Raw genomic sequence first — 25,909 nt, 5'->3', positions numbered from 1 at the left:
TGGAATTTAATTTTGCACATAAGTTAGAAACGTTCAATTTTTTATTTATTTACCAATCCATTATCTATAGGTCAATAAACAGGTTTTTACAATCATAGCTAAGAGTACAAATGAATATTAGTTAATCTCAGATATTTTTTATTCTCACATTGTTACACGTACCATTCTTTGATATCTTTCATTTCTCGCTTTCTTCCGTTTTTACTAATATTTGAATTCGTTTTTGAGGCTGAGCCAAAGTGATGGTCATTGTTCGTTCCACTTAAAAGCGCAGAATTAGGATCTTGGCAGAAAATTTTTGTTTCGTCTATTTTATAGCTAGTTTCTGGACGATTTTTGAACTTCAATATTAATAAAATTATAAGGACTATAGCGATAAGAGCTCCCGCAATTATGGCGATAATTAGAGCAGCACTTTTTGCGGCATCGGAATGAATGGCTGGTACTTTTGGTAACTCTTTTGTTTTAGGCGGGGTTGGAACTGGTGGATAAGTTTCTGATTGATATGATGATTGATCATTTTCCTTTGGAGACTGTATATTTGGAGTCGTCATTTCAGGAAATGATGGAGTAGACGTACTGGAAAAAAAATGAATCAACTTTTATAAAAATGAATGAGAAAAGATAATTAATATATACAGAATTTGAAAATGAAGTTTTTGATTTTTTTAACCCTTCACATTAAGCTTAGAAAATTCTTTAGAAATCTTTGTTTAAAAAGCTAAAAGACTTTTTCTTCGCACGCGGGTATTGTTTTAGAACAATGGACAATAGAGTTAATGAACTTCCATTGAACTTAAAACCTCAAGTCATTAAAAGAAAATAGTAGAGCAAAAAATTCTACCTGTATATGATTATTTCCTTCTCTGTACTCGACACATTGGCATAAACAAAAGTAGTCATTGAATACTTCGTGATTGTTGCGATTTCGGTGGATGTCAATGTATCATTTTGACTGGTGGAGACTTCTTCTTGAGTCGTGAAAATCGATGAACTTAATTCTGGCATCAGAAGAAAAAATGTTAGAGCGATTTCAAATGTTTGCGAACATATTGCTCAAACAATGAAAAAAAAGTTTTGATAAATAACAAAAAAAAAAAATGTTGAGTAAAAATTACTATTGCATGTGTTTTTAATCTCTAGTAGCATTCTTAAGGAGGTCTTACGTAAATCTATATCTTCAGGCCCCAGCAAGTCTACATCATAATCTTGGACAAGTCTAAGGCAAGACACTTCCGTAAGATACCTTAAGTAAATCTGTAGCACTACTTGCTAAAGATCCATTAGCTCACTTGCTGCAGAACTGCTTAAGATACCCGGACATGGCTGCCCTCTTCGTTACTTCTAGAGTCGTCTATTCAGCATTAGTATAGTAAATTCAATGGCGCCCACTTAAGGTTCGATATAATTGTATCGAGCGATATAATTATTAATTGTTAGCACTTCAATTTCAAATGAGGTCCACTGGGTTTACTAAAGGAACTGCGTTTGAGCTTGGAGTGACTCGGAGATAAAGAAACCCGATATCTTAAGCAATCCTGCAGCAACTGACCGAGCATTGTTATATAGTGCGTATATTAGTTCAGAATTGCTGCAGACTGTTTATTCAGATTTTCGTGTCTTTAAGGAGAATCTTAAGCAAGACTTGATGGAATCTTTGGCCAGTATACGTAGGAAATCCATGTTCTTCAAGGACTTCGTCTAGTAACTCACTTAAGACAATGCTACTAGGGTACGTTTTTTACAAACTGATAGTCCGTCTGATATTTCAGACTGTATTACCCATGTGATAAAAGTATGTTATCATGACAATTATATTTTGTACAGATGATCAAGTATCAGGATAATATGAACGTGCATAGAAAAAAGTGAATCTTACCAGGAACAGCGGTCACGAAAACTCCCATAGTACTCGAATCACCCGATCCTTCGGAACAATCTTCTTCATCATCACATGAAGCATGGTGGCGACTGTTATCTTTTGTCTTTGGTTTAAGGTGAATTGGCGACTTTGTTGGTGCGATATACACAGGAGTGATCAAATCATCTGGGGATATGTATAAAAAAACCTTCGTAAAACCCTCGGTTCTACTTACTGTGTATCAAAATTTTATCTGGCTCCGACGTCCTATCGGCTCATCAATTTCGATAGCAGAAGGATTCAGAATTCTTCTTACCTGAATTAGGGTCGTAGATAGGAATACAGCCATCATCTTCATCATCGCCTACGCACCCACTTCCAGCTCCAGAAAATATAAGATCATCCACCACGCCTGGAAAGCCAGATGCTGGTGTCTGAAAATCGCGTGTTAATCATAAGGCAGCAGATCAAAAAATAAATATGTAAATTAAATATTTAACAGTGATGCAAAAAATCCGTTAGAGCATAATTGCTTACCTGCTGCATCCGCTGTAAAGGTGATATCTTATCTTGAAGACTTCCTGGCGGTAGTTGTTGAACATCCCCTCGTAGAGAAGAAACAAACCCATTTTTTCTTCCCGCCTTAAATTCAAATATTCGGGCGCCATTTATAACAAGCCCTGAAATGACCCCTAAGAAAGCTCTCTCGATTTTTCCTTTACTTTTATTCCATCTGCCTCCAACATGAATAATCGATTGACCATCATGGACCATTGATTTAAAATCTATAACATTGAATAATGTCGATGTATACATTTGAATCAAACCCGAATTTGAAAGAGTAGATCGTTAAATAAGAGAATTTGATTTTAAAATATAATTAAACAAAGGTAAAATATTTAACATAACTTTACGCATATGTAGGAATTATGCAGTTAATCGACAATCTTATAAATAAAGTATACGAACATCCGTACCAGAGTAGTAACTTGATTGAATGTCATAATCATCCACTTGAAGAGTACTGTTAGAGCCGTTCCTTGTAAACCGCACAACATGATATTGATTGTCGTTGATTTTTACGCCTACTTCACCAATAGCATGATCATTTGTACCGATGTTGTAAACAACAAATATATTACCCTCCACCTGCAATTAATGTATAAATCAACGCAAAACAAATGCGTGTAACCCAAATTTATCGCGGGCTATATGGTTAATATAATCTAGAAAATTTCAATAGGGAAATGCAAATTCGTTTTCCCTCGAATCCAATGAGGCTTTGATTAGTGAAAACAGTGTTGGAGCTTGAGGTGACAGAATGGCAAAAACAATCAATAAGACGAGTAATAGTGACACCCGACACGCGAAGAGTTTTATGCTAAAAACCGTCCGAAGTTTTAAGGTCTGTTACGTCATCGCACGAGGTTATGTTTAGCTCAGCTAGATCTTTAGTATTTGCAGGTGTATCAAATAGTGGCCCGAAATAACTGATGTTTGAATTTAGATTTTATTATAACAATAACTTTATTCAATATACTAGCTATAGAATTGAGAGATTTCGAAGTATACACTTGCGATATAATTCAATTGTGTTTACTACACGTGGGTGAACCATAACATGTGGTCGTGGATTATTCGCGTCGTCGAGAATAGTCTTGACTATTGTTATAAATTTCAACGTTAGGCGAATGACCGTGGGCTTGCCGTAGTCGTTAGAGGTATACTACGAGAGCATCGTATCGTGAATACTTCTCAATTGATGGATAACGATGGCATGGGTAAAGGCTTCCTAGTCAGTAAAGGTAGTAGAGTAGAGGTTTTGATGAGGTATTCCGCAAACAATAAAAACCTATCCTATAATGAACGATTACGAATTCACTAGTACTAAAATATTGCTAACGTGGTATCGTGGTAGTGGTGGATTACGGAAGGGGTTCGTTTCTGTTCGTTAGAGTCTGACACTACCACGCAGTCTGGGCTACGTCGTGTCGATGAGGATTTACACCCCCTCCCAACTAGTATTCATAGTAATCCGGGTACTATCCAGTTAATTTTGTTAATCGAAAGCTATTGTGGACTACTCTATGCTAGAATAGAATTTTAAGTCGAAAATGCTCTGCTACAAAAAAATCAATGAATAAATAGTTCATTTTTGATGAGTAAGTTTCCATCGTGATAAATTTTTATGTTAAAACTAAAATAGGATAATTTGGATGATACGAACAATTTCTATTTCGAGATATTCATCATTATTCGATGATTCGACTCGCAGTATAACAGCATCATTAACACTTGTTACGAATCCCAAAGCTATTATATTTTTGGTTGACTTCAATTTATGACTATTAGGAAGGATGTATGTGATGATTCCTTTGCCGGATCCAAATTCGTAAGCGACTCCTTCTGCAAATATTTGAAGAAAATAAAAGTGAGGCGATTATACATACAGTATTTATACTGAGTAATCAAAAAACGTACCATCGCTGCAAGTTGGTCCACTGAAGCTCGTCATATCACAGTCACACATATAACTGTCGAACCTTTGGATACATCGGCCACGATTTGAACAGATTTCGTAATGGCACTTTTTGATAACATGTCCATTATTATCATCTGTACATCCAGGTTCGACTAGGGAGCTTGTTACGATTGCATCGGTAACGAGGTCAACACTTTGACCACTGAGCTCAAAAGAAGCTAGGCAACCTTGGAACCCGTGACGACTCAAAATAAATTTTGAAAGTTGGGTATATTGTGTTTTTTCGACGCCCCCTGAAAAATATTCATCACATTAATGACGAACAAGGTGGTCAAGCTAAATTGTTTGAATGACTTCAATTTTCCCTAGATATCAAATTCGTTTGTTTCAAATTTATTCAGTGAACGAAATCGAAGAAATAAATAGATTATAAATTTGTCAACACAAAATGTGTTTAGTATAAGAATACAACTTCGTTTTTCCCATTTTTTTTGTAGACAATAATGAGATACAAACAATGAGTGAGTAGTAGTTTATTGATACTACCCATGTAACAATCTTTTTCGATTCTTGAGTAAGCCTGCTCTCAAGATCGATAGGTGCCAGTGTCTACGTATGTGTCTTGATGCATACTTGTGACCAGATTTAAATTCCAAGCCTAGTGCGAGCCTTACACAAGAAATTCGCGCCCGATTATAACTCAGTTTTGCAGGAGGACTATAGTTGAACAAAGTTGCGCATGGCTTGCTCAATATCTGCTCAAGGCTCAAAATTGACCTTGAACCTTGAGCAGATCTTCAGCAAGCCATAAGTACCTACTGTAAGTCACTGGTGCAAGAAATGCGTCAGACACTGTTTCATTGCGCATGATCAAGGTATCTTTAATATTCTTGCGTACGATAACATGAGTAAGACATACACAAATCTTGACATAGGTTTCTTGATACACGATCTTGCGAAAGACACATACGTAGAAAAAGACACTAGCAGCTAGGGGTCTTGCTCAAGATACTTAGTACAGAATCTTGCTCAAACACGTGTTACTAGGGTATATGTATTCAAATTTTTCACCCGTTTATTCATGAAAATTCAATTGAGTCATCGTGGGTTTCAGTGGTGGTTCAGGTCAATTTCAATATTTACCAATATAAAGTATCCCATCTAGGTCTAAATTTTCATTGCTTCCTTGACTGAGAGTCATTGTAGCATTGTCATCAACGACTAAGGTATGCTTTTTCGGCGCCGGTCGACTTACAGTGACTGAATGCCATTTTCCGTCATTAAGCCTCGATTTAGCTGAATCCCTAATGCGAAGAACTCCATCTCCAAGGTCGACTATATAATGAACATGACCATCGAGGAGCTCAATAGCAATGAAATCTTTCCCTTTTCCAGCATTAAACAGAATCAATCCATTTGCTTCCTTCGTTCTAAACTGATAAATAATAACACAGATAAGAAATTAATTTAGTTATTTCCCCATATTAACAACTACTGCAAACTTATTAGAGATGCATATTTTTAAGTATACGGAATATACAGAGAATTTACCACAGTATATTGTTACGACTCGAATTTTATATTATGTTTATTAAGTAATGTTATAAAAAATCGAATTAGCGGGAAATAGCTGGTCCTGTAGAATAATCTGAAAGGTTTTGACAGTAATAAGAAGTGCAGTTTTGTTTTTATTGTAGAAATATGACAATGTATAAACACACACTACCTTATCGAAAAAATCCATATGGGAACTCAGCCTAGATTTCTATGTGGGTTCATTATGGATACCCACAGTTTTCTACATGAAAATCCAGGTACCCAGTTTCCTAAGTAAAGTTGGTGCCGCGACTACTTAACCGAAGACAGTTCAACCGCAACAGTTCAACCGGCGACACTTCAACCTAGTGACATTTCAACCGACAAAAAATCCCTGATAAGAGGGCACCTAAATAAGGGGGTCCAGGTTATTTTCAGTTAGAATGTCGCTAGGTTGAACTGTCGTTCGGTTGAAGTGTCGTTAGGTTGAAGTGTCGTCGGTTGAATTTTCGCGGTTGAACTGTCTTCGGTTTAGTTGTTACAGAGCCGTGAAGTTCCTATATAGGAATCCAGATGACTACAGTTTCTTATATGGATTTCTCATATGGGAATCTAGGTGCCCACAGTTTTCTATGTGGGTTTTCTACATAGAAATCCAGGTATCCAGTTTCTTATGTGAAGTTCCTACATGGGAATCCATATAAACTCATGGTTTCCTACATGGATTCTTATATAAGTCTATACTTTCCTATATGGATTCCTATGGGTTCCCATGCAATCCCACATGGATTTTTTTGATAGGGTCCAGTTAAATGAGAATTTATCTAATACCCAAAACTTCTTGTTCGGTATCAAATGAGAAGTGATTAGATCATTTAAATGATGCCGATAAAAATGGGGAAAAATTAGTAAAGATTAAAGTAAGAGTCCGAATTACGTATACGAGATAACTACTTTTCACCCCTCGGGGGTTTTTAACTACGTTGCATTGACAGGCTATGACGTTTGGTTTAGAAGTTGTTTAGAAATAAAGCGACGAAAGACGAATTTTTTTGAGAATTTAAAAAATTTTAATCACCTTAAACTCAAGTTATTCGACTGATTCCGCTCATCATTGAGTATGATCACAGTAATGACCTAAGTCATTAGTCTTACTTAATTGTAGAATCTTACGTATCAAACAAATGAACGAGTTTGTTTAACCGAAAGATTGGTCATTACGATTTACTCATTAGGAATATGGTTCTTACCTGGAAGTATACGTTTGTTTCAACGTACGCTTTTAGGATAGGTAGTCCTAAAAATGTGTGCTTTGACGTGAATGCAACTGGACGAAGAACTCGGTGGACTCGTTTTTCAAATTTCCCAGTCACCCTGATGATAGGTGTAATACCTTGATGGACGTAGTCACGAGTTCCGGAGTTCCTGGCAAGTTCAATATAGGGACTCCCATTAAACCAGAACTGTTTGAGATATCCACTGAAGTGGGCAATCTGCGGACCAGTGTGTAGATACCCACCAAGATGGATAGATCGGAATTCCAAAATGGCATTGTTTTGAAACTGTGTTTCAACTGTAAAAATAAATTTTAACGAAAAGCTACAATTGGCGAAAATTTCATAGAGAAACTGCCTACCGAATTTTTGACTTCAGTAATAAAGTTACCGAATATTCGTTATGAGCTCTCCTACTTAATATTTAAACTTAAGGCTGACTGAAGCTCTCACGGAACGATTGGAACCCGACTGGTTAGTGTTCTGCACCCGACTCAGTACGGTGCTAGAAGAAAATGCTCGATTGTGGTGCAGCGCCACCCCGATTACTGTGCGGAACCTAACTGATTGACGTGCGCACACGACTCAGTCAGGTTCCACACAGTAACCAGTGTGGTGCTGCACCACAATCGAGCATTTCCTTCAAGCACCGTACTGAGTCGGGTGCAGAACAGTAACCAGTCGGGTTCCAATCTTTCCGTGCAGCGAAAATAGTGAAACTGAGGTCACACCATTTTAGTATAAGCTATTGATGTCGAAATTGAGACAATCGTATGTTCAAAGTGCAAAATATCAGATTTTATGACTCGTTATAATTATTCTTCTATGAATGTTAATTGTCAATCTTCACTTACCTTGAATAGGAATATTTTTATCTATTGAAAAGCTGATTGAAGTAGCTCTTCTGGAGAATTTTATATTATGCCAATTATTATCGTTTAAATCTTGTCCAGATTGCAGTAGCTGTAACGAAAAAATAAAGACATTGAATTTACCCAGACAGCATTCAAGTCGGAATGACTGCTTTACGACTTTTTGAAGGCATCCTTAAAAAGTCTTATACTGACTTCTCAAAGGTGTCATTTTTAAGAACTTTTAATTGAGAGTTCTTTAAGACTCCATAAATAAGACGTCAGTTTTGTGACGTCTCAATGTATTCTTTTTTTTAACTTCTTTATGAAGTCAAAATTAGGAGCTCCTTAAGACGTCATGGTAAATTGATACTGAAGTCTTATTGGCGAAGTCAGAAAAAAGAACACTTTGAGAACTCTTTTTAAAGACGCCTTACTGAGTTCGCTAGGTGGCTCATTGGACATCTTGAAAACTTCTTAAAGACTTCTTTAAGATGTTGATAAGACGTCCAAATCATAATAGGAACTCATTCAGAACTCATCAAGACGTCATTTTGGTATCTGGGGTATTTCTTACCTTTTCTTGATTTTGTATAGAAATCCGTAACTTTGCAATTCCTTGATCCAAAAATATTTGCAAGCAATCCGAGGAAGTTTCTAAGCTTGTAGCTAACAATAGTCCGTTTGGTTGAGATGTCCGAAACCGCAAAGAAATTTCTTCCGCTTGCGTCTTTGAATCTTCAGGCATCAGAATAGTCATTTGTTGACTTCCATTTAGATGTAATATCGACGCATCTAAAAACAAGCATAAATTAATTCGCATGCCTTAAGCGCGACGCGCTAAGACTATGCTCTGCACTCGCCTGAAAATGAAAAATTCGAATTCGTCAGGTTAAATTGTGTCTTAATTTATCATACACACATAAATTATATAAAAAAGTTATATTGTTACAAAGAAAAATGATTAAAGAACAGATTTTAAACATTTTTAAGACGATCAATCACGATTTTCAGGAAAATATCTATTTCCAGTGACTTATAGCGTTAAATTTCTTAGGAGTTCATGGTTTGTAAACACTGTAACTTTCAGAAAATGCAATTTTCCAGCTTAATTTTTTTTTAATAACTTTGTATGGTTAATGCGAAGATCCCTATGAAAAATGGCCGCTGAATATCGTATGGTTTAATGATAATTAATCTTTTAAGATGGGCAGCTAAATCACAACTTCTACAATTTGAGCAGCCATATTACTTGTTTTATTAAATATACATTTTTCTCAAGAGATGGCACGGAATATACCTATACTAAAGTATACATACTAGCAAATGGCGTTTCTTCGATAAAAAGGCGGGCTATTAAAAAATTTATGGGGCCTATTTATATATTGCAGAATTCAATGGATGGAGTATCCTTAAAATTACCAGCCTAAACATCAGAGATTAATTGAAGATGAAATTATAAAGTACAAAAACAGACTATTTTTGCACCTGAAACTCCAAAATACAGTTATTAGTTAACGAAAGTAGCTAAACAAAAGCGCACCTGACCGAAAAGAGTAGAGCAGCATGAAACCGATATTCTGTAAACTTCCCTTCTCTACTTTTTCGGTTTAAGCGCCCGTCTGATTTCATTCAAAATCAAGTATGGTACGATAATAAATATTAATCATTCCGAATTTTCAAGTGTGCACTTAATTGTATTGGATTTATGATAAGTTATTTAATCCAACGGTCAAAGTCTCTAAACTACTTCTGTCGCAATCGATGCATGACGATCTGTGTATGAAATTTTGGGTGAATAGAACTTCTCAACATTGCAATGAAAGATATAGAATAATGATATTCTCCAAACGTTGCTTCATACAACTCTTTGCTGTATGTAAATTTTTGAATTAATCTACATTATAACTATATTTTAACATAAGGCACTTTACCTTTACTGCATGTCGCTCCAATGAAGTCAGTAAAAGTGCAATCACAATAGAATCTATTCCATCCTTCGATACATTCACCACCATGCATGCAAGGTTGAGATGCGCAGAAAGCAGCCTGAACATGACAAGCTGGTCTGACTGCTCCTGTTGATAAACATATATTTTGAACTCGTTGATCAGCGTTGATCAGCAGAACATTTGTAACCAAATATTACTTCCTTACCAGAATCTTGTTGTTGCGCGTATCCAGCGATATCTATCGGCTGCCCACTCATAACTAGATCCCGCATACACCCTACGAATCCTTGTCGAAAAGCCGTGCTCCAAAACACAGGTGGTATAGTTGAAGAAGAAAACGGCACACCGATTCCACCAAGATAAAATAGGCCATCCAAATCAAGCTGTGTAGCGTCACCTAAGGAGCAATATATTCTTAACTGATTAGTGATTAATATTGCGTGTAGGAAGTGGAATAGCTTTCTTCGACCGCAACACGTCATCTGGTGAAGTTTGATGTTCAAAAATCGGGGTGAAAATAATGACTGCCCGACTTTAAGGACAATCGTTGATTTTCTCGCAGGAAGTTAAAAAACTAAGTAGTACCTGGTGTTTCAAATTCGCTGGTTTCTCCATCGACAGTTACTCTTCCGTTACGATCAACTCGGTGCAGTGTAACATTATGCCAAACGCTGTTATTTACTCGATGTTTAGATGCTTTTATCTTCATATACCCACTTCCAAGATCGATATGTAAATACAAATGACCATCCAGCAGTTCAAATCCGAATAGGTCTGTCTGTTAAGTTAACAGTGATCGAATAAATATGGAATGAAATCATCGATAAATTAAACAAAAATTAAAAGTTTTTATATATTCAGTATTCGATTAAGTTAAAATTATCACAAATGAGTGAGCACATGGAGAAGATTGGAACCACCTACGTAACACCTGCTTGAGCAAGATTCTGGTGCCAGTATCTTAAACAAAACCCTTAGTCACTAGTATCTTTTTCTACGCATGGGTCTTGCGCAAGATCATGTAGCAAGAAATCCTCATCAAGACTTGTGCATGACTTGCTCAAAGTATTGTACACAAGAATATAGAAGATATCTTAGATACGGTGCAGTTGGAAAGCTTCCGGCGCATTTCTTGCACCAGTAACTTACGTCAGGTACTTACGCATGGCTTGCTCAAGATCTGCTCAAGGTTCAAGGTCAATTTTGAGCCTTGAGAAGATCTTGAGCAAGCCATGCGCAACGATGTTCAACTATAGTCTTCCTCCAGAATTGACTTATAATCTAGCAGGAATTTCTTGTGTAAGGATTGCACCAGACTTGGTATTGAAATCTAGCCACAAGTATCTGCAGCAAGAAATATAGGTAGGAAAAGACACTGACGTCTATCGAACTTGAGACTAGACTTGCTCAAGCCTTGAACAATAGAAAAGCTAGGCAGAAAAGTAAGTGTTTATGAACAATTAGTAAAATCAATAAGTAACTTTTCTGATCCATATTTCATAGTATATAGTTTTTCATGCAGCTTACGAGAACCTTAAAGAAATTTAACTATGATTCAAATGAGTTACAATACGTACACGAGATGAGGTCCCACTTTGGCTATACATGACAAGGCCATCCGGTTCGTTTGTTCTAATCTTGAATGATATACTTCCAGATTTGGAACTTTTCCATGGAGGCAATACCTGTTATAACGGAAAATATTTTAGTCAAATAAACTAAGAGATTCTTGGCTCTCTTTGCAATTACATTTGTCATTCAGACAAAAATGCACCAATATCAATAAATATTGAATAACTCGGCTTGTGGAAATCATATACTTACGAGATGTGAGTCCCTCGTTGTGAAGGTTATAGGATCAGACTTCGGTTCTCGACAATGAAATTCAAGTCTGCCCCAAACAGTTACTTTAGGCAAGCCATGCTTAGCTGCTTCAATTAATTCCATCTCGATGTTATCGGTTTTGAAGAATACCTGAAATTCAGATTGACAGTAATGACTTTAAATTTCTTATGAGTTCGTTGGAAGTGCAGCCTTAGTCATTGCAATTAATAAATATAAGCACCCATCTAACTCTCAAACCCTTGAAAAAGTCTAAAAAATACTTTGGGCTATAATAGTATTCTTATTGGAGATTTACCTTCCGAAGGCATCCAACAAAATTTGTCATTCCTTTTATCCCTTGAACAGAATGAGCATCGTCACATCCACCGACTAGCAATTGGGAACTTGATAAATGGGTAAATGAACCGGCTGTATGTGCATGGTCTGCATAAATACCGTCCACGATTGCTGACAGCTGCAAGCAACAAATACAAAATTTTAGTATCAGAAAAAACAAGTTAATTTACCAAATCACAACTTCATTTAAATTAAGTGTTGAATAGAAAAATGAATATAGTTCTTGAGTACGGAAATCTTATTATACACAGAGTTACCCTAGTAGCATTCGTAAGGAAGTCTTACGTAAATCTGTACTTAAGTCTTCAACACGTCCATCATCAGTCTTGGACAAGATACTTCCGTAAGATACCTTAAGTAGATCTGTAGTAATACTTGCTTAAGATGCATTAGCTCACTTGCTGCAGAATTGCTTAATTAAAATACCCGGACATGGGTGCCCTCTTCGTTACTTCGCGAGTAGTCTACTCAGCATTAGTGCAGTAAATTCAGTGGCGCCCACTTAATGTTCGATATAATTTTATCGAGTGATAGAACTGTTAATTGTTAGCACTTCAATTTCAAATGAGAACCACTGGGTTTGCTAAAGGTACTGCGTTTAAGCTTGGAGTGATTCGGAGATAAAGAAACCTGATGTCTTAAGCAATTCTGCAGCAACTGACCGAACATTGTTAGATAGTTCGTATATTGGTCAAGAATTGCTGCAGACTGTTTCTACAGAATTCCGTGAGTCTTTAAGAAGAATCTTAAGCAAGACTTGATGGAATCTTTGGCAAGTATACTTATGAAATTCATCTTCTTCAAGTTTTGTTTAAATCTTCCATAAGAAACTTGCTGAAGGACTCCGTCAAGTAACTTGCTTAAGACAATGCTACTAGGGCGGATTGTTAACATTTATTTCCGCGAATCTTCCTAGAGTCCGATAATCATCTATTTCAACCCATTGATCAATTTATTATTTGTCTAAAATATTTTACTTCCTATGACCAATACACTAATAGCCTGCATATTTACCTTGCAAAACCTCGTTATAGACGAAATCTGAAACATAAAATTATTGTCACAATATGAGCATCAAAAATTTATTGACAATTACACGCATTATCTTAACTCTATGGGTTGTCAAATTGTTCCAAATATCTCTGTTATTCGGTTATAGAATACACTTAATGTGGCGCGTCATGAGGTGCAAAGCAATTTAGAATCTAAAAATCGGGAGTATTATAGTTTCTGCTACAATTGTTTTGTTTATTATTTTAGACTGCAAATCATAAGAAAGTCGATTAATATAAAGTCCAGGGTGATGCCTAGGCAATTCGTACAAAATATAGTAGAGTAAATTGTTTTGTTTTCTTTACTATCAACACAAACTCAAAATACGAGTCTGACTACAGTATAGGGACATCTTAGGCTCGCGTCATTCACTTACACGGAAAGATTGGAACCCGAATGGTTACTGTTCTGCACCCGAATCACTACGGTGCTGGAAGAAAATGCTCAATTGTGGTGCAGCACCATACTAATTACTGTGCGGAACCTGACTGAGTCGTGTGAGCACATCACTGTCAGGTTCCGCACAATAATCAGTGTGGTACAGCACCACAATCAAGCATTTTCTTCCAGCACCGTACTGAGTCGGGTACAGAACAGTAACCAGTCGGGTTCTAATCTTTCCGTGTACGCACCTGCGAATGCTAAAACACGTATCGGCGCGAGATACTTCCATATTAGTAGATTTGCAATTTACTAACGAAATTTGGAAATCAAATAATTCAACAATCCTTCTATTTAACGTAATTGAAATGCTTACCTCTTGGACGCGCCTTTGAATAAGGATTTTGTGCCATTGATTATCATCGAATCTCGTTTTCATCGGCTTAATGTGAAGATCCAATCTACCATTCGTTAACACCATCTCGACTGCCGCTCCGCCATCTCTAAGTGATATCGTCAGATAGTCACTTTTTTGACCTGTAATGCAATTTTCGATTGAAGGGATACATTCTAGCAAAGTTGAAAGTCCTTAAAAATACTCCAAGAAACGCGCCCATATTTTTAACAGTAGAAGGGAACCTAGAGTCATAAAACTAATAGTTCACCTCTATAGCAGACCAGTCTTTTAAAATTTGTCCAAATAGAACTTCGGTAAAAATAGACTTGGGAGTAGTGATGCAAGTCTGACTCGTCAGGTCATTTTTGACCGTCACGTCATGGTCACAAGACCGTCAGCGGACCGTTCCTAAAATGGTAAAATTACAAACTTGAACTTTCGCACGAAGGTTCTCGACAACATTACGAATCCCCTACCATCGGTATTTTTTTCGAACACCAACTCCAAGGGGGTCATTTGTTTAATTCGACAACATTTGATGATTTGATCATCATTGTTTTATCCGAGTTAATTTTTCGATGTGATTATCATCTATGCACTTCACGAAAGCTAACGTCAGTTGTAGTACTACCGATGAGAAAACAAATTTGTCGAACTCAAATTTTCATGCTTTAATGTTGGCTTTAAAAGTAGGCTCCTCGGTCAAAAAGACGGCCTCGAACAACATTCAATTCTACTGCCCCCTACCATAAAATTATAAAGGGTTGGACTCAATCACCAGCATTCATCTTACGGTTTAAAATTAAGCGATGATTTCCTGTTCAATTTCATTAAGATATAGAAGTCTTACTTCAAATATATTCAAGCAGCAAATTCAAACCGTAAACAATCTATTAGTGTGCAAAGCAGAAGTATCTTCTCACCTGAATAGAATAACAGTCCATTGTGTTGACGAGTTTTGAACTGAATCGAAACAGTTTCTTCAATACTGTAAATAGGGTCTCCATTACTCAAGTCGATTTTCAAGAAATCGCTCCCTCTAAACGATGCTTCAGCAGGAATTTTATCTGCGAAATAATAAGTTGTTCTGAATTAGAACTTCCAATATCAGACCAAAATGTGGTATTTGATGCAAATAATGCAAAGACATCTACCTTTTTCACAATACTGGCCTTCGAACTCTCCGTTTCGACACTCGCAAATGGGACCAGAGTCTGTTGATATGCAAATCCCATCATGTTGACAAGGAGAATTGTTTTCACATACATCAGTTGAGTTCCTCAAATTCATATAACGAATTCCCTGGAAGAAATCACAAAATTATGACTCGCTAGTATTGTTATATAGAATAATATTTTACATTATATTGAAATTTATAGATAATGTTCTATTCAGTTAACGAAATTGTTTTAGATTTTATCCTATTGTAAAAATAACGTATGCTTTTACGGTCGTTATTATGTCTGTGATGCAGTTTTTAGATTTCATAGAAATCTAGTTTTAGTATTGGTTCAGTGGAATTTATGATAAACTATTGGATTCAATGAGATTTTCTAAACAGGCAAGTACTCCCACTTACTGAGAAAGAATTTGCTGAATATTATATCCTACTTGTAATAGCTTTTCATCTTTCAACGTATTATATTTTCAGCACTTTCACTCTCTCTTCCTTGTTCTCTCCGAAAAGTTTTTATTGAATACATTTTAGTTACATATGAAATTACAATACATACTATGTAAAGGAGAAATACCACTCACTCACTCACTCATCACGAGATCTCCGAAATCATAGTTCCTATTGATTCAAATTTGGCATCCTGAACAAAATAATATATATCCGGGAATATATGCCGGCAAAATGGCATACATCCGAAAATTCTAAAGATATAAGTCAGATATATACTATTTTGTCGGGATACATGGTTTTTCCTATCATGACACAGGCGTCCACCAATTACTGATTTTGTGAAACTTCATCCAATATTAATTTTGTATTTAATTATTAAACCTCTCTAATAGTTGGTACGCATAAATCGTTGCTACGGCAATAGTTTGACTTTAGTTACAGTTAATATGGTAATGGTTGGTCCCAAGCAACGGTTGCTGTGGCAACAACTTGTCCGTAGCACTCTTTAGACATATGAGTTTTTGCGAGCCCTCGCAGATTTGAATCACGGTGGAAACACCGTGGAAGTGTAAACACCATGGATCCACCGTGGTTACATGGTGGCTTTGTTCCATTTCACCACCCGGTATACACAGTGTATCTACCGTGATTCCACGGTGGCTTGACCACTGTGTATACACGGTGTTTCCACTGTGATTACGCGGTGTATCCACCGTGGTTCCACGGTGGCTTTGTGCTATTTCACCACCGTGGTTCCACGGTGTATCCACCGCGTAACCACAGTGGAAACACCGTGTATACACGGTGGATACACCGCGTAATCACAGTGGTAAAATGGAACAAACCCACCGTGTTTCCACCGTGATTCAAATCTGCGTGGGAGGGCATTAAAGATGAAAAATTTGAATTACCTACGATTCGAGAAAATCAGTAGTGTTCATTTTTCTCAGCTAATTGGCTCGTATGAGGGTTTTTGGGGGTGCAAGAAATCAAAATCATCACGTTTTCCAACCAAATGACCTACAAGCTTGAAATTGCCAATGAATACTACCGTTGATATGAAAAATTTGATCGCTTCAATTTTTTTTAGAAAACCGACTCTTCTGGAGGTTTGCAGGGGCATAAAAAATAAAAATTTCTACGCTTATTGACCAGAAGACTTACCAACGAGATGTAAAATAAAGTAAATTTTTCTTTTCGACCTTCTTCAGCACCGATATCTCTAGAACAAACTAACCGGTTATGTTGGTTCTTGCGTCAATTGGCGCTATTTATTGATGTGTACACAGGGATAAATGTCAATAAGCAGTCAAATAAGAGCGGCGTGACACAAACTATAGAGTAATGTAGTTATTACTATGCTGCATAGGCATATTTACTTGACATTTCTCTCCATGTAGAGCTGATTAGGTTTTGGAATCGACCTATTGATGCATTTTTTATAATTTCAAACAAAAACTGGGAATGTGGTTCTTTGTATTTTTCAATTATCTCAGTCTCTTTGATCGCATGATCTGAAATTAACCGAAAAGCTGACAGCTGACAAGCTCTTTCGATTGCTGTAAGAACTATTCAAATCCGTTATTCAGTTTAAAACACACACACATTTAGACACTCGAACATCATTCTGAAAATAATCCAAATAGCTTTCTGGGACCATAAAACGTCGACATTTGATACAATATTCGATTTTCGAAAATCGCGCTGAAAATTATAACTCCTCAAATTTTCCGAAAATCTTCGATTTTAATATAAGGAAGTTAAAAATTTTATATCCATCAGAAAATGTATTCTATACTTATACTTAACACGATGCACTATTCCAAATCAGATGATAAAAATATACGTTACATAAGAGGGTATAAAGCTTCTGGGAAAATCAATTACTTAATTCTATTTTAATAATATCAGGTTTAATAAACAATATTTTTTCAAATAAATATTTTTTGTACGGATTAATGAAACTCTACACTTCAAATCGTTTTCAGGCCCTAGAAATTAGAGAATTTCAATACTGTCAATTATTTAGTAATTTTTTTTCAATAGAGGCATGTACTTGTCAACTGTAATTTTCTCATACATTCCATCGATCAAATTAGATATATATAATCTGAAATCGTAATTTGTCATGCTATATTTAACTGACAAGACTGTACTTTAACTTCGTTTCTATATCGATTTTCTTTACTTTGCCACTGAACCAATTGATAATGTTTTTTGTAATTTTTTAAAATCATACCCTATCTAAAAAATCGATGGGGGAGTGCATGGGAACCCATAAGACTTCATATAGGAAACTATGGATTTATGTAAGAATCCATGGGTATCTGGACTCCCATATGGGAAACCCTGATTAAAAAAAATGATTAAAAAGTATTTAAAATAATTTGTTTTTTAATCATTTTAAATACTTTTTAATCCTTCAAATCATTTCTAATCCTGTCTCTTATGGACATTTAACGTGTGAAATCATATTTAATCATTTTTTTTAATCAGGGAATCCACATAGGAAATTATGGGTACCTGAATTCCCATGTGTAAGTTTGCATAGGAAACTGGGTATTTCGATTCCTATGTAGAAAACCCACATAGAAAACTGTGGGTATCTGGATTCCTATCTAGGAACTTGCCAAATAAATTCTAATTTTTTAAGAAAAATTAATAATTAGCTGAAAATTTTTTCTAATTTTTTGAGAAAAATTATTAATTAGCGAACAAATTTTTCTAATTAAAAAAAAAATTAATAATGCTTCGCATGTATTGTTAAGTGTTTGGGTATTAAATAATTAGCCGGTACATTTTTCTAATTTTTGTTAGAAATTCAAACCTTTTTTCAACTTCTAAGCTTCGAATGAGTTCGTAGAATCATAATTTGAAAGATAGATTTTTTTTTGCAGTTAGTAATAATCTTCAATATGTTATAAATTTTTTTTTCAATTAATAATATATCTATGCATAAATTTTAATTAAATTTATTTTTTTTTTTTTTGTGGTGAATTATTATCAATTTATTGAAAAATTAGTAATAATTACATCATTAATTACTATTTTTTTTTTAATTCAATAATTAACAATCAAATTATTTTTTTTTGCCAAACACAGCACAGGAAACTGTGGATATCTGGATTCCCATATAGGAACTCGCCATAAGAACTTGTATATGGATTTCTTTACGGGAAATTCATGCAGGAATCTGGGTTTCTATATAAGTAATTTTTATAGAATCCGATATATCTGAATTTCTATGTCTACCGTTTATTGATACGCATATATGAATAAAACAACAGATTAATATTCTATTGGCGGAATATTTTCTAACGAAAAATTGGTCAATTGATCCTCTTCATATCAGTATTGTAGTAAGTAATTGATTTATTAATTTTTTCAGAAGTATCACATCTGTGTAGAAATTACAAATAATTTCAATAAAAAAACAAACGAGGAATCGTACGAAGGTATTATACTCCAGGGAAGCTTATGAAAACCCATACGCTTTTTATGGTTTTTGTATCAATAACGTGACGCTTTTTGTTAATTTTCCTAATTCCTAATCCATACAAGATTCCCATGGGGATTTCGACATGGTGTAGATTCCTATGGGAAATTGAAATAAAAATCCACATGGGAATCCATGGGAATTCTTATCTGGATTTGGCATGATGCGGATTCCCATGGGAACCCATATGAGAATCTATGTCGGGCTCTATGCTGAATTTTTCTAGGAAATCATATGGGAATTTATCGAAAAACGCCATGTGGAAACACACATAGGAATCTAGGCTGAATTCCCACATGAATTTTTTTTGATAGGGATGACATTGTCTTGCGCCAAGTACGCGTTCAAACACATGTGCAAACATGTGTGCCGCGTCGGCGTGAGACAACCGTGTCTCTCTTCTTTGATCATGTGTTACTTCAACCTCACCCACATTTCAAACCAAAAGTAATAAACAATTGTGGTGTACCAACCTTCAATATTAACTTATTCATCTATAATATTAATAATTTTATCTAAATTTTTCTAAATTAAACAGTTGACCCTAGTAGCATTGTCTTAAGGAAGTTACTTGTCGAAGTCCTTCAGCAAGTTTCTTGTGGAAGATTTGAACAAGACTTGAAGAAGATGAATTTCATAAGTATACTGGCCAAAGATTTCGAGTCTTGCTTAAGATTCTCCTTAAAAACTTACGGAAATCTGAAGAAACAGTCTGCAGCAATTCTTAACCAATATACGCACTATATAACGATGTTCGGTCAGTTGCTGCAGAATTGCTTCAGACATCGGGTTTCTTTATCTCCGAATCACTCCAAGCTTAAACACAGTAACTTAGCAAACCCAGTGGTCCTCATTTGAAATTGAAGTGCTAACAATTAACAGTTCTATCACTCGATAAAATTATATCAAACATTAAGTGGGCGCCATTGAATCTACTATACTAATGCTGAATAGACGACTCACGGAGTAACGAAGAGGGCAAATGTGTACTGGTATCTTAAGCAATTCTGCAGCAAGTCTGAGCTAATGTATCTTCCGTATTGTAGCAAGTATTGCTACAGATTTACTTCAGGTATCTTACGGAAGTGTCTTGCCTCAGACTTGTCCAAGACAGACTATGTAGACTTGCTGAAGACTGAAGATACGGATTGACGTAAGACTTCCTTAAGAATGCTACTAGGGAAAATTATTAGAATTTGCGTATCTATATATATTGTAAATATATAGGTACTTGCAATGATAATTTGAACCTGGATTCAAAAATTGGCCCTAATTTGTTGTATTTCATATGTTTCCCTTTTCTTAATGTATTCAAATTGCACATAGTGTTTTGATACAAAAAATATATATGGGATCATTGTTTAAATAATGAACGTTATTTGAGAATAATATCTGATACAATACATTAATCAAATACTGATTCTTCAAATAATTTATCTTCAATTTCTATTTGGCCCCAATTGGATAATTTTTTATCTACGAAAATTTTCAAATTTATTTTTGGAGGACAGTAAAGAATCAAAGGATAGTGAAAAGAAGAGACTTTGAATTCAGAGAAGTTCAAAGAGAAACCTTAGTGTTACTAATAAACAACCAAAGAAGCAAACAGAATCGCAAAGGGATCGTTAGAGAATCAAAATAGCAGTCTAAGGACTTGAGAGTACAAAGGGGGGCCAATATTTCACCTCAGTTATACACACACAGAGAAAAAAAATTAAATTCAAGTAATTATTTATCTTGTTTCCATAAATACTCAAAGTAATATTTTTTTAAAATGAAATTGATAGTTTTTATTTTAAGAAAACTATTCTTTGACTTTAGTAATAAAGTTCTAGAAGCATGAATAACTTAAGGCAAGCAAATATTTCTTCAACTTAGTTGATACGGTCTCGAATTTATTACAGTTAAAAACTTTAATGAAGCAATTATTTGTCTAAGTGAAAAAAAAGGAATTTAAGGAAGACATAATTAATAATTAGAAAAAAATTATTGCACTAACAAAAAAATTTGTTCTTATAACAAAATGAAACTTCTCATGGGTATTGATAAAAATATAAAATATATTAATTTTTCCGAGAGCTACTTCTATGAACTATCAAATATTAAAATTTTATTATTTAGTCGTGTAATTTAATATTGAAGACGACAAACTTCGATGAATAACTTAAGAGCTTATTAAAAACACGATTTCCAATAAGCCATAGTGGCTGCGCGTGCTGTAGGTCATGAGTCTCGCGTGATCGGTCTAGGTTCGAGTCTCAGGCGGGGGGAATTATTCATTTATAAACAAAATGTTTATTGAGGTGCAAAATTAATCTAAACGACATTAGATACAAGACGTCATGTCTAATAATATTTTTTTGGACAAAATAAAAGTTTTTTCTTAGTATTAAGCAAGTAAATAAAATACTTTAATAATGTAATTTAATGCCGTAAGATGGACGGCGGAGTTGAATTTGATATTTACTATTTCCCATACGAAAAAAATATATATCCGGGATGTATCCAGGCGAATCTGGATATATGTGACATATAAAAAAATATATGTCGCATATATGCAGATTCACCCGGATATATCCGGATATATATTTTTTCGTAGCAATTGCTACTTGCTACTTGCTATTAATAGCAATTTCCAAAATTTCGATATCGGAAAATAATCATGGAAATGTATATGAAATTCTATGATTATTCTCTTCCATCCATTTCATTCTTAGCAATAGTAAATATTCTATTTCATTGTTTCAAAATATTAATTCATATTAATTATTATACTTGATTGATGATAATAATTGCTTGGCACTATTTAAGTTACAAAAATACTTAATAAGTTAACCATTTTTTCTTGAAAATATAAATTTTTTTCTCAGTGTTGCTACAGACTAAAATTACCTATATCGTATGCGCTGTAAAAAATTTGCGGAGTGAAAGTGGAGTAACTATTGAGCAGATGAGTGTTTATTTATTTAATTCCCTTCGAATAAAATTCACTCCGAAAGGGAGTGTACGGACTTAAGAAACAACATATTTGAGCAATTTAATTGCGTGAAATACGTGATTTATCTGTGGTAAAGAAATGATCCACTCGCTGCAAATAAATGTTAGTTACGCCATGTGCTTCAAATGTATGTTAAGTATCGCCACATTTTCCGTTATTCGTCACAAAATTAATATCTTTACCACAAATGTATCATGTACTTACCACAAATAAATGATATATTGCAGTCAAATTATGAATCTATTTGAATCAACTGTCATATTCAGTTGTACCAAATAAGGGAAACCGGGGCACGACGACCCCCTTAAGCGGGTAATTATTTTTTATGGCTTTTAATTTATAGCTCAACCTAATTTAGTCCTTTCTTAAGCAAACCCATTAAGGTTTTACCAAAACTCAAAAAAAAAATTTTTTCTGGGGCTCGACAGCCCCACTCCATAAAAAGCTTAAAAAATTTTTTTTTTCTTTTTTTTTTATTGAAAATAAATATTTTAAGCACAAATATACACACAAAAAAAAATTCTCGACTGAAGGTAAATATTCTTGATTCAAGAAAATTTTTTTGGAGACCTAAATTTTCTCAGATAAAGTAGAAATCTTCTCCAACCAAGACGAATTCTCTTGGCTCAAGAAAATCTTGACTTGGTTCCCGAAAACGTTTGTCTTCAAAAATATTTTCTTGACTCAAGATATCTGTTTTTTCTGTGTACTATTTCCGTACCTTTATAATCCCATATACTTCAAATTTATTAGAAAAAAAATTTATTTAGCTAATGTAACCAGTTTTATTGAAATTTTTATTTTAACCACAATATAATCTGTTGACCTAAGAGAGCTTTAATCAATAAATTTTTCAAATTTCCTTAGTCTAGAAAAAAAAAATTTTTTCTGTAGCAGATTTCTTTTTGGTGGTCCATTTTTCCCCAGATATCGCAGATCAGGTTCAAATTTTTTATAAACCATCAGAGGTATCATTTGACCGAAAATGGAAAAAAAAAATTTTTACAAAATTTTTGAGGGGGGTCATAGCGCCCCGGTCTCCCCTATTCTTATTTGTCATTAAAAAATATTTAAAAAGAAGCCCAAAACAAGTGATTTATTTGGGACAAATGTTTATTTTTTTTCGTTGTATAAATACTCACTCGAGGATAACGAGGTATGATTTCTTGTCGCCTTGATATCACATTGTCATCATTAGCGTAAATAAGATTCCTTATTGACCCTCTAAATCTCGGTTCAAATATAACACTAGGTAATGCAAGTAACGTTAGTTTGCTATTGTACCAACTAGGCATACCACCAATATAAACATCTGAATTACTAGTCAATTTTCCAAACTGGAATTCCTTTCCCCTTGAGGTTGAAGTCCCACTAAAACTATCCACTATAAGTGTAGTATTTTCATTGTCTCTAAGGATTTGCACCTTGTGCCACTGGCCATCACCGAAGTCATGTCCAACAGTCACTATTTGGGCACCTCCACCGAGATTATACCTAAGCCTCACTGAACCCTCCACTAATTTTATTTCGAAAAAGTCGTACGTTCCTCCGTCATCGGTATACAATAAGAGGCCACTTCCTTGGTTGGTTTTAAACTCTAATTCTAAAGTAGCATTCACTGCGGCATTCCATTTACAAAATTGCGCATAACTAGTGGACGATCCCTCTAATAAAAAACTCCAAGCTCGTACAATCAGTATTATTAACAAAATCAAGGAATAATTCATATTTATACGCATGACGTTTTTAAATTATTATTTTTTTTATTCACTAATTTATTTCAATTACATCTTGATAACAGCGAATTACTGATATTGATTACTCCGCTCAAAGTTTAGAATTACGTTGGATTTTACTAATTATAAAAACTCACTAAATAAAGTAGTAACACAGATATCACACGCGAAAAATTACTTATTTACAATAGAGTAAGAACTTAATGTAAAAAAATTAACAGTAATAATAAAATACGCAGGTTCAGAGCCGAGGTATCGAAAACCTGTCATTTAATTTAAGTTATATTCTGGATAATTTGTAAGTTTGAAAAGATTTTTTGTTGATTGCCATATTAATATTTATATAAATTTTGATAAATTATTCGTAAATGTATCGAATCATCCCAATAATAGGACGCCATAATAATCATCATTTAATAATAAGAACTAATCATTGATATGAATTGCAGTCGGGGAGAACAACATGATAAAATTTGTTTTTTTTTAATAGACTAAGTAACAAAATAAAATAAAAAATAAAAAAAGCCAGCACAGAAGAATTGAGGATCACACTTGAAGAAGGAGTAACTGCACCCGAAAAAGGAAAATTACTTTTTTCGGATCTTAATTTATAACTTATGTCTTTTCTTTATACCTCATATTACTTTGCACTAGAAAACTACTTTTCAAAACCCACGCATTTGAATAAAAAATAAAGTTGAGTAGTACACTAACAATTAACATATATTCCAGTTAAACATAATGTAAGTAATCGAAAATAGTCAATATAAAAATGTTGCCGGTTTGAACTTTATAGTCAGTCTCGGGATTCTTACTGACATGAAAGCATTTGGAGACATTGTTAAAGCGAGATACAATATTGTTTCAAGCGCCGACGCTGAAAACTTCGGTAACACGCATGCGTTATTATCATATCAATATAACGTAGTATGAAATAAATAATCGCATAATTTATGACAAAGTAGTAAAAAAGATCAAAACAATAGGGGTGTGTGACTATTTTCTAAATTGAATGAACTCTAATAGTAATATTTCACACGAATATTTGAACTATTTCACACCTCAAGCGCGACGCGCTCTGTGTGAGTTACGATCAAAGTCATTTTTTCGACTAATTCACTCACGTTAAATCATCTCTACATTTTTTTTATTACACGGAAAGAAAATTATGGGAAATTTAGCTGAGCATTATGGGAATAGTTCCCATAATGATATGGAAATTGTACCCATACTATTATAGGGATAGTTCCCATAATATATGGGAATAGTTCTCATAACATTATAAGAGCCATTCCCATAATGGTATGGAAATATATCCTATACCATTGTGGAAACCATTCCCATAATATTATAGGAACTATTCCTACATCATTATGGGAACCATTCCCATAATGGTATAAGGGTTGTTCCCGTACTATTATGGAAACTACTCCCATAGTATTATGGTAATGATTCCCATAATGGTAACGGGTTCCTATACTATTATAGGAACCATTCCTATAATGTTATGGGAATGGCTCCTATAATTTATGGAAATGATTCCTACAAAATATAGGGTTCATTTCTATATGTTATGGGAATGATTCCCATAATATTATAGGAACAATTCCTATAAATTATAGGAATGGTTCCTATAATTATAGGAACCATTCCTATAATGTTATGAGTAGCATTCCCATAATTATAAGAACTGTTCCTATAATTATGGGAAACATTCCTATAATTATAGGAACTGCGCCCATAATTTATGGTCATAATTCTTATGTTGGTAAGGGAAAAAATTTTATAGAGTTATGGGAACCGTTTCCATAATTTTCTTTTCGTACACTCTAAAATGGGTTAATTGTGTACTGGTATAAAGATAATTAATTGAGAAATAATTTCGACCCTATCAAATCGATTCATTGTTCCATTGATTTAAAATTAATTATTCTAATCTAAGAAACCAGTGCTGTCAATTGATCTGTATGAATCTTTGGAACCGCGATAACTTTCGAAAAATATATTAAATTGGTCTAACTTTTTTTTTGTAGCTTTGTATCTTATGTCGCAAGAAACCTATGGAAAATCACTCTCTTAATCCT

General features: G+C 34.5%; 1 protein-coding gene across 1 annotated transcript; it reads right to left on the bottom strand.

Moving 5' to 3' along the window:
- Positions 1-23: 23 nt before the first annotated feature.
- LOC130675610 (neurexin-3) lies at positions 24-24,678 on the bottom strand. Its single transcript, XM_057481390.1, has 23 exons — positions 23,232-24,678; positions 15,123-15,270; positions 14,892-15,035; positions 13,948-14,108; positions 13,152-13,178; positions 12,097-12,255; positions 11,781-11,930; positions 11,534-11,641; positions 10,542-10,734; positions 10,162-10,353; positions 9,939-10,082; positions 8,582-8,799; positions 8,008-8,116; positions 7,130-7,452; positions 5,487-5,778; positions 4,343-4,636; positions 4,089-4,267; positions 2,839-3,010; positions 2,399-2,646; positions 2,178-2,295; positions 1,880-2,047; positions 845-1,001; positions 24-579 (listed from the first exon to the last, which is right to left on the bottom strand). Exons 1-23 carry the CDS (start codon positions 23,826-23,828, stop codon positions 153-155), a joined length of 4,728 nt encoding a protein of 1,575 aa, XP_057337373.1. The 5' UTR covers positions 23,829-24,678; the 3' UTR covers positions 24-152.
- Positions 24,679-25,909: the final 1,231 nt, after the last annotated feature.

Source organism: Microplitis mediator, chromosome 10, assembly GCF_029852145.1.
Source record: "Microplitis mediator isolate UGA2020A chromosome 10, iyMicMedi2.1, whole genome shotgun sequence".
Classification (NCBI taxonomy): Eukaryota; Metazoa; Arthropoda; class Insecta; order Hymenoptera; family Braconidae; genus Microplitis; species Microplitis mediator.
Note: the sequence above shows the minus strand (reverse complement) of the source record. Positions and strands in the feature narration are given on the sequence as shown.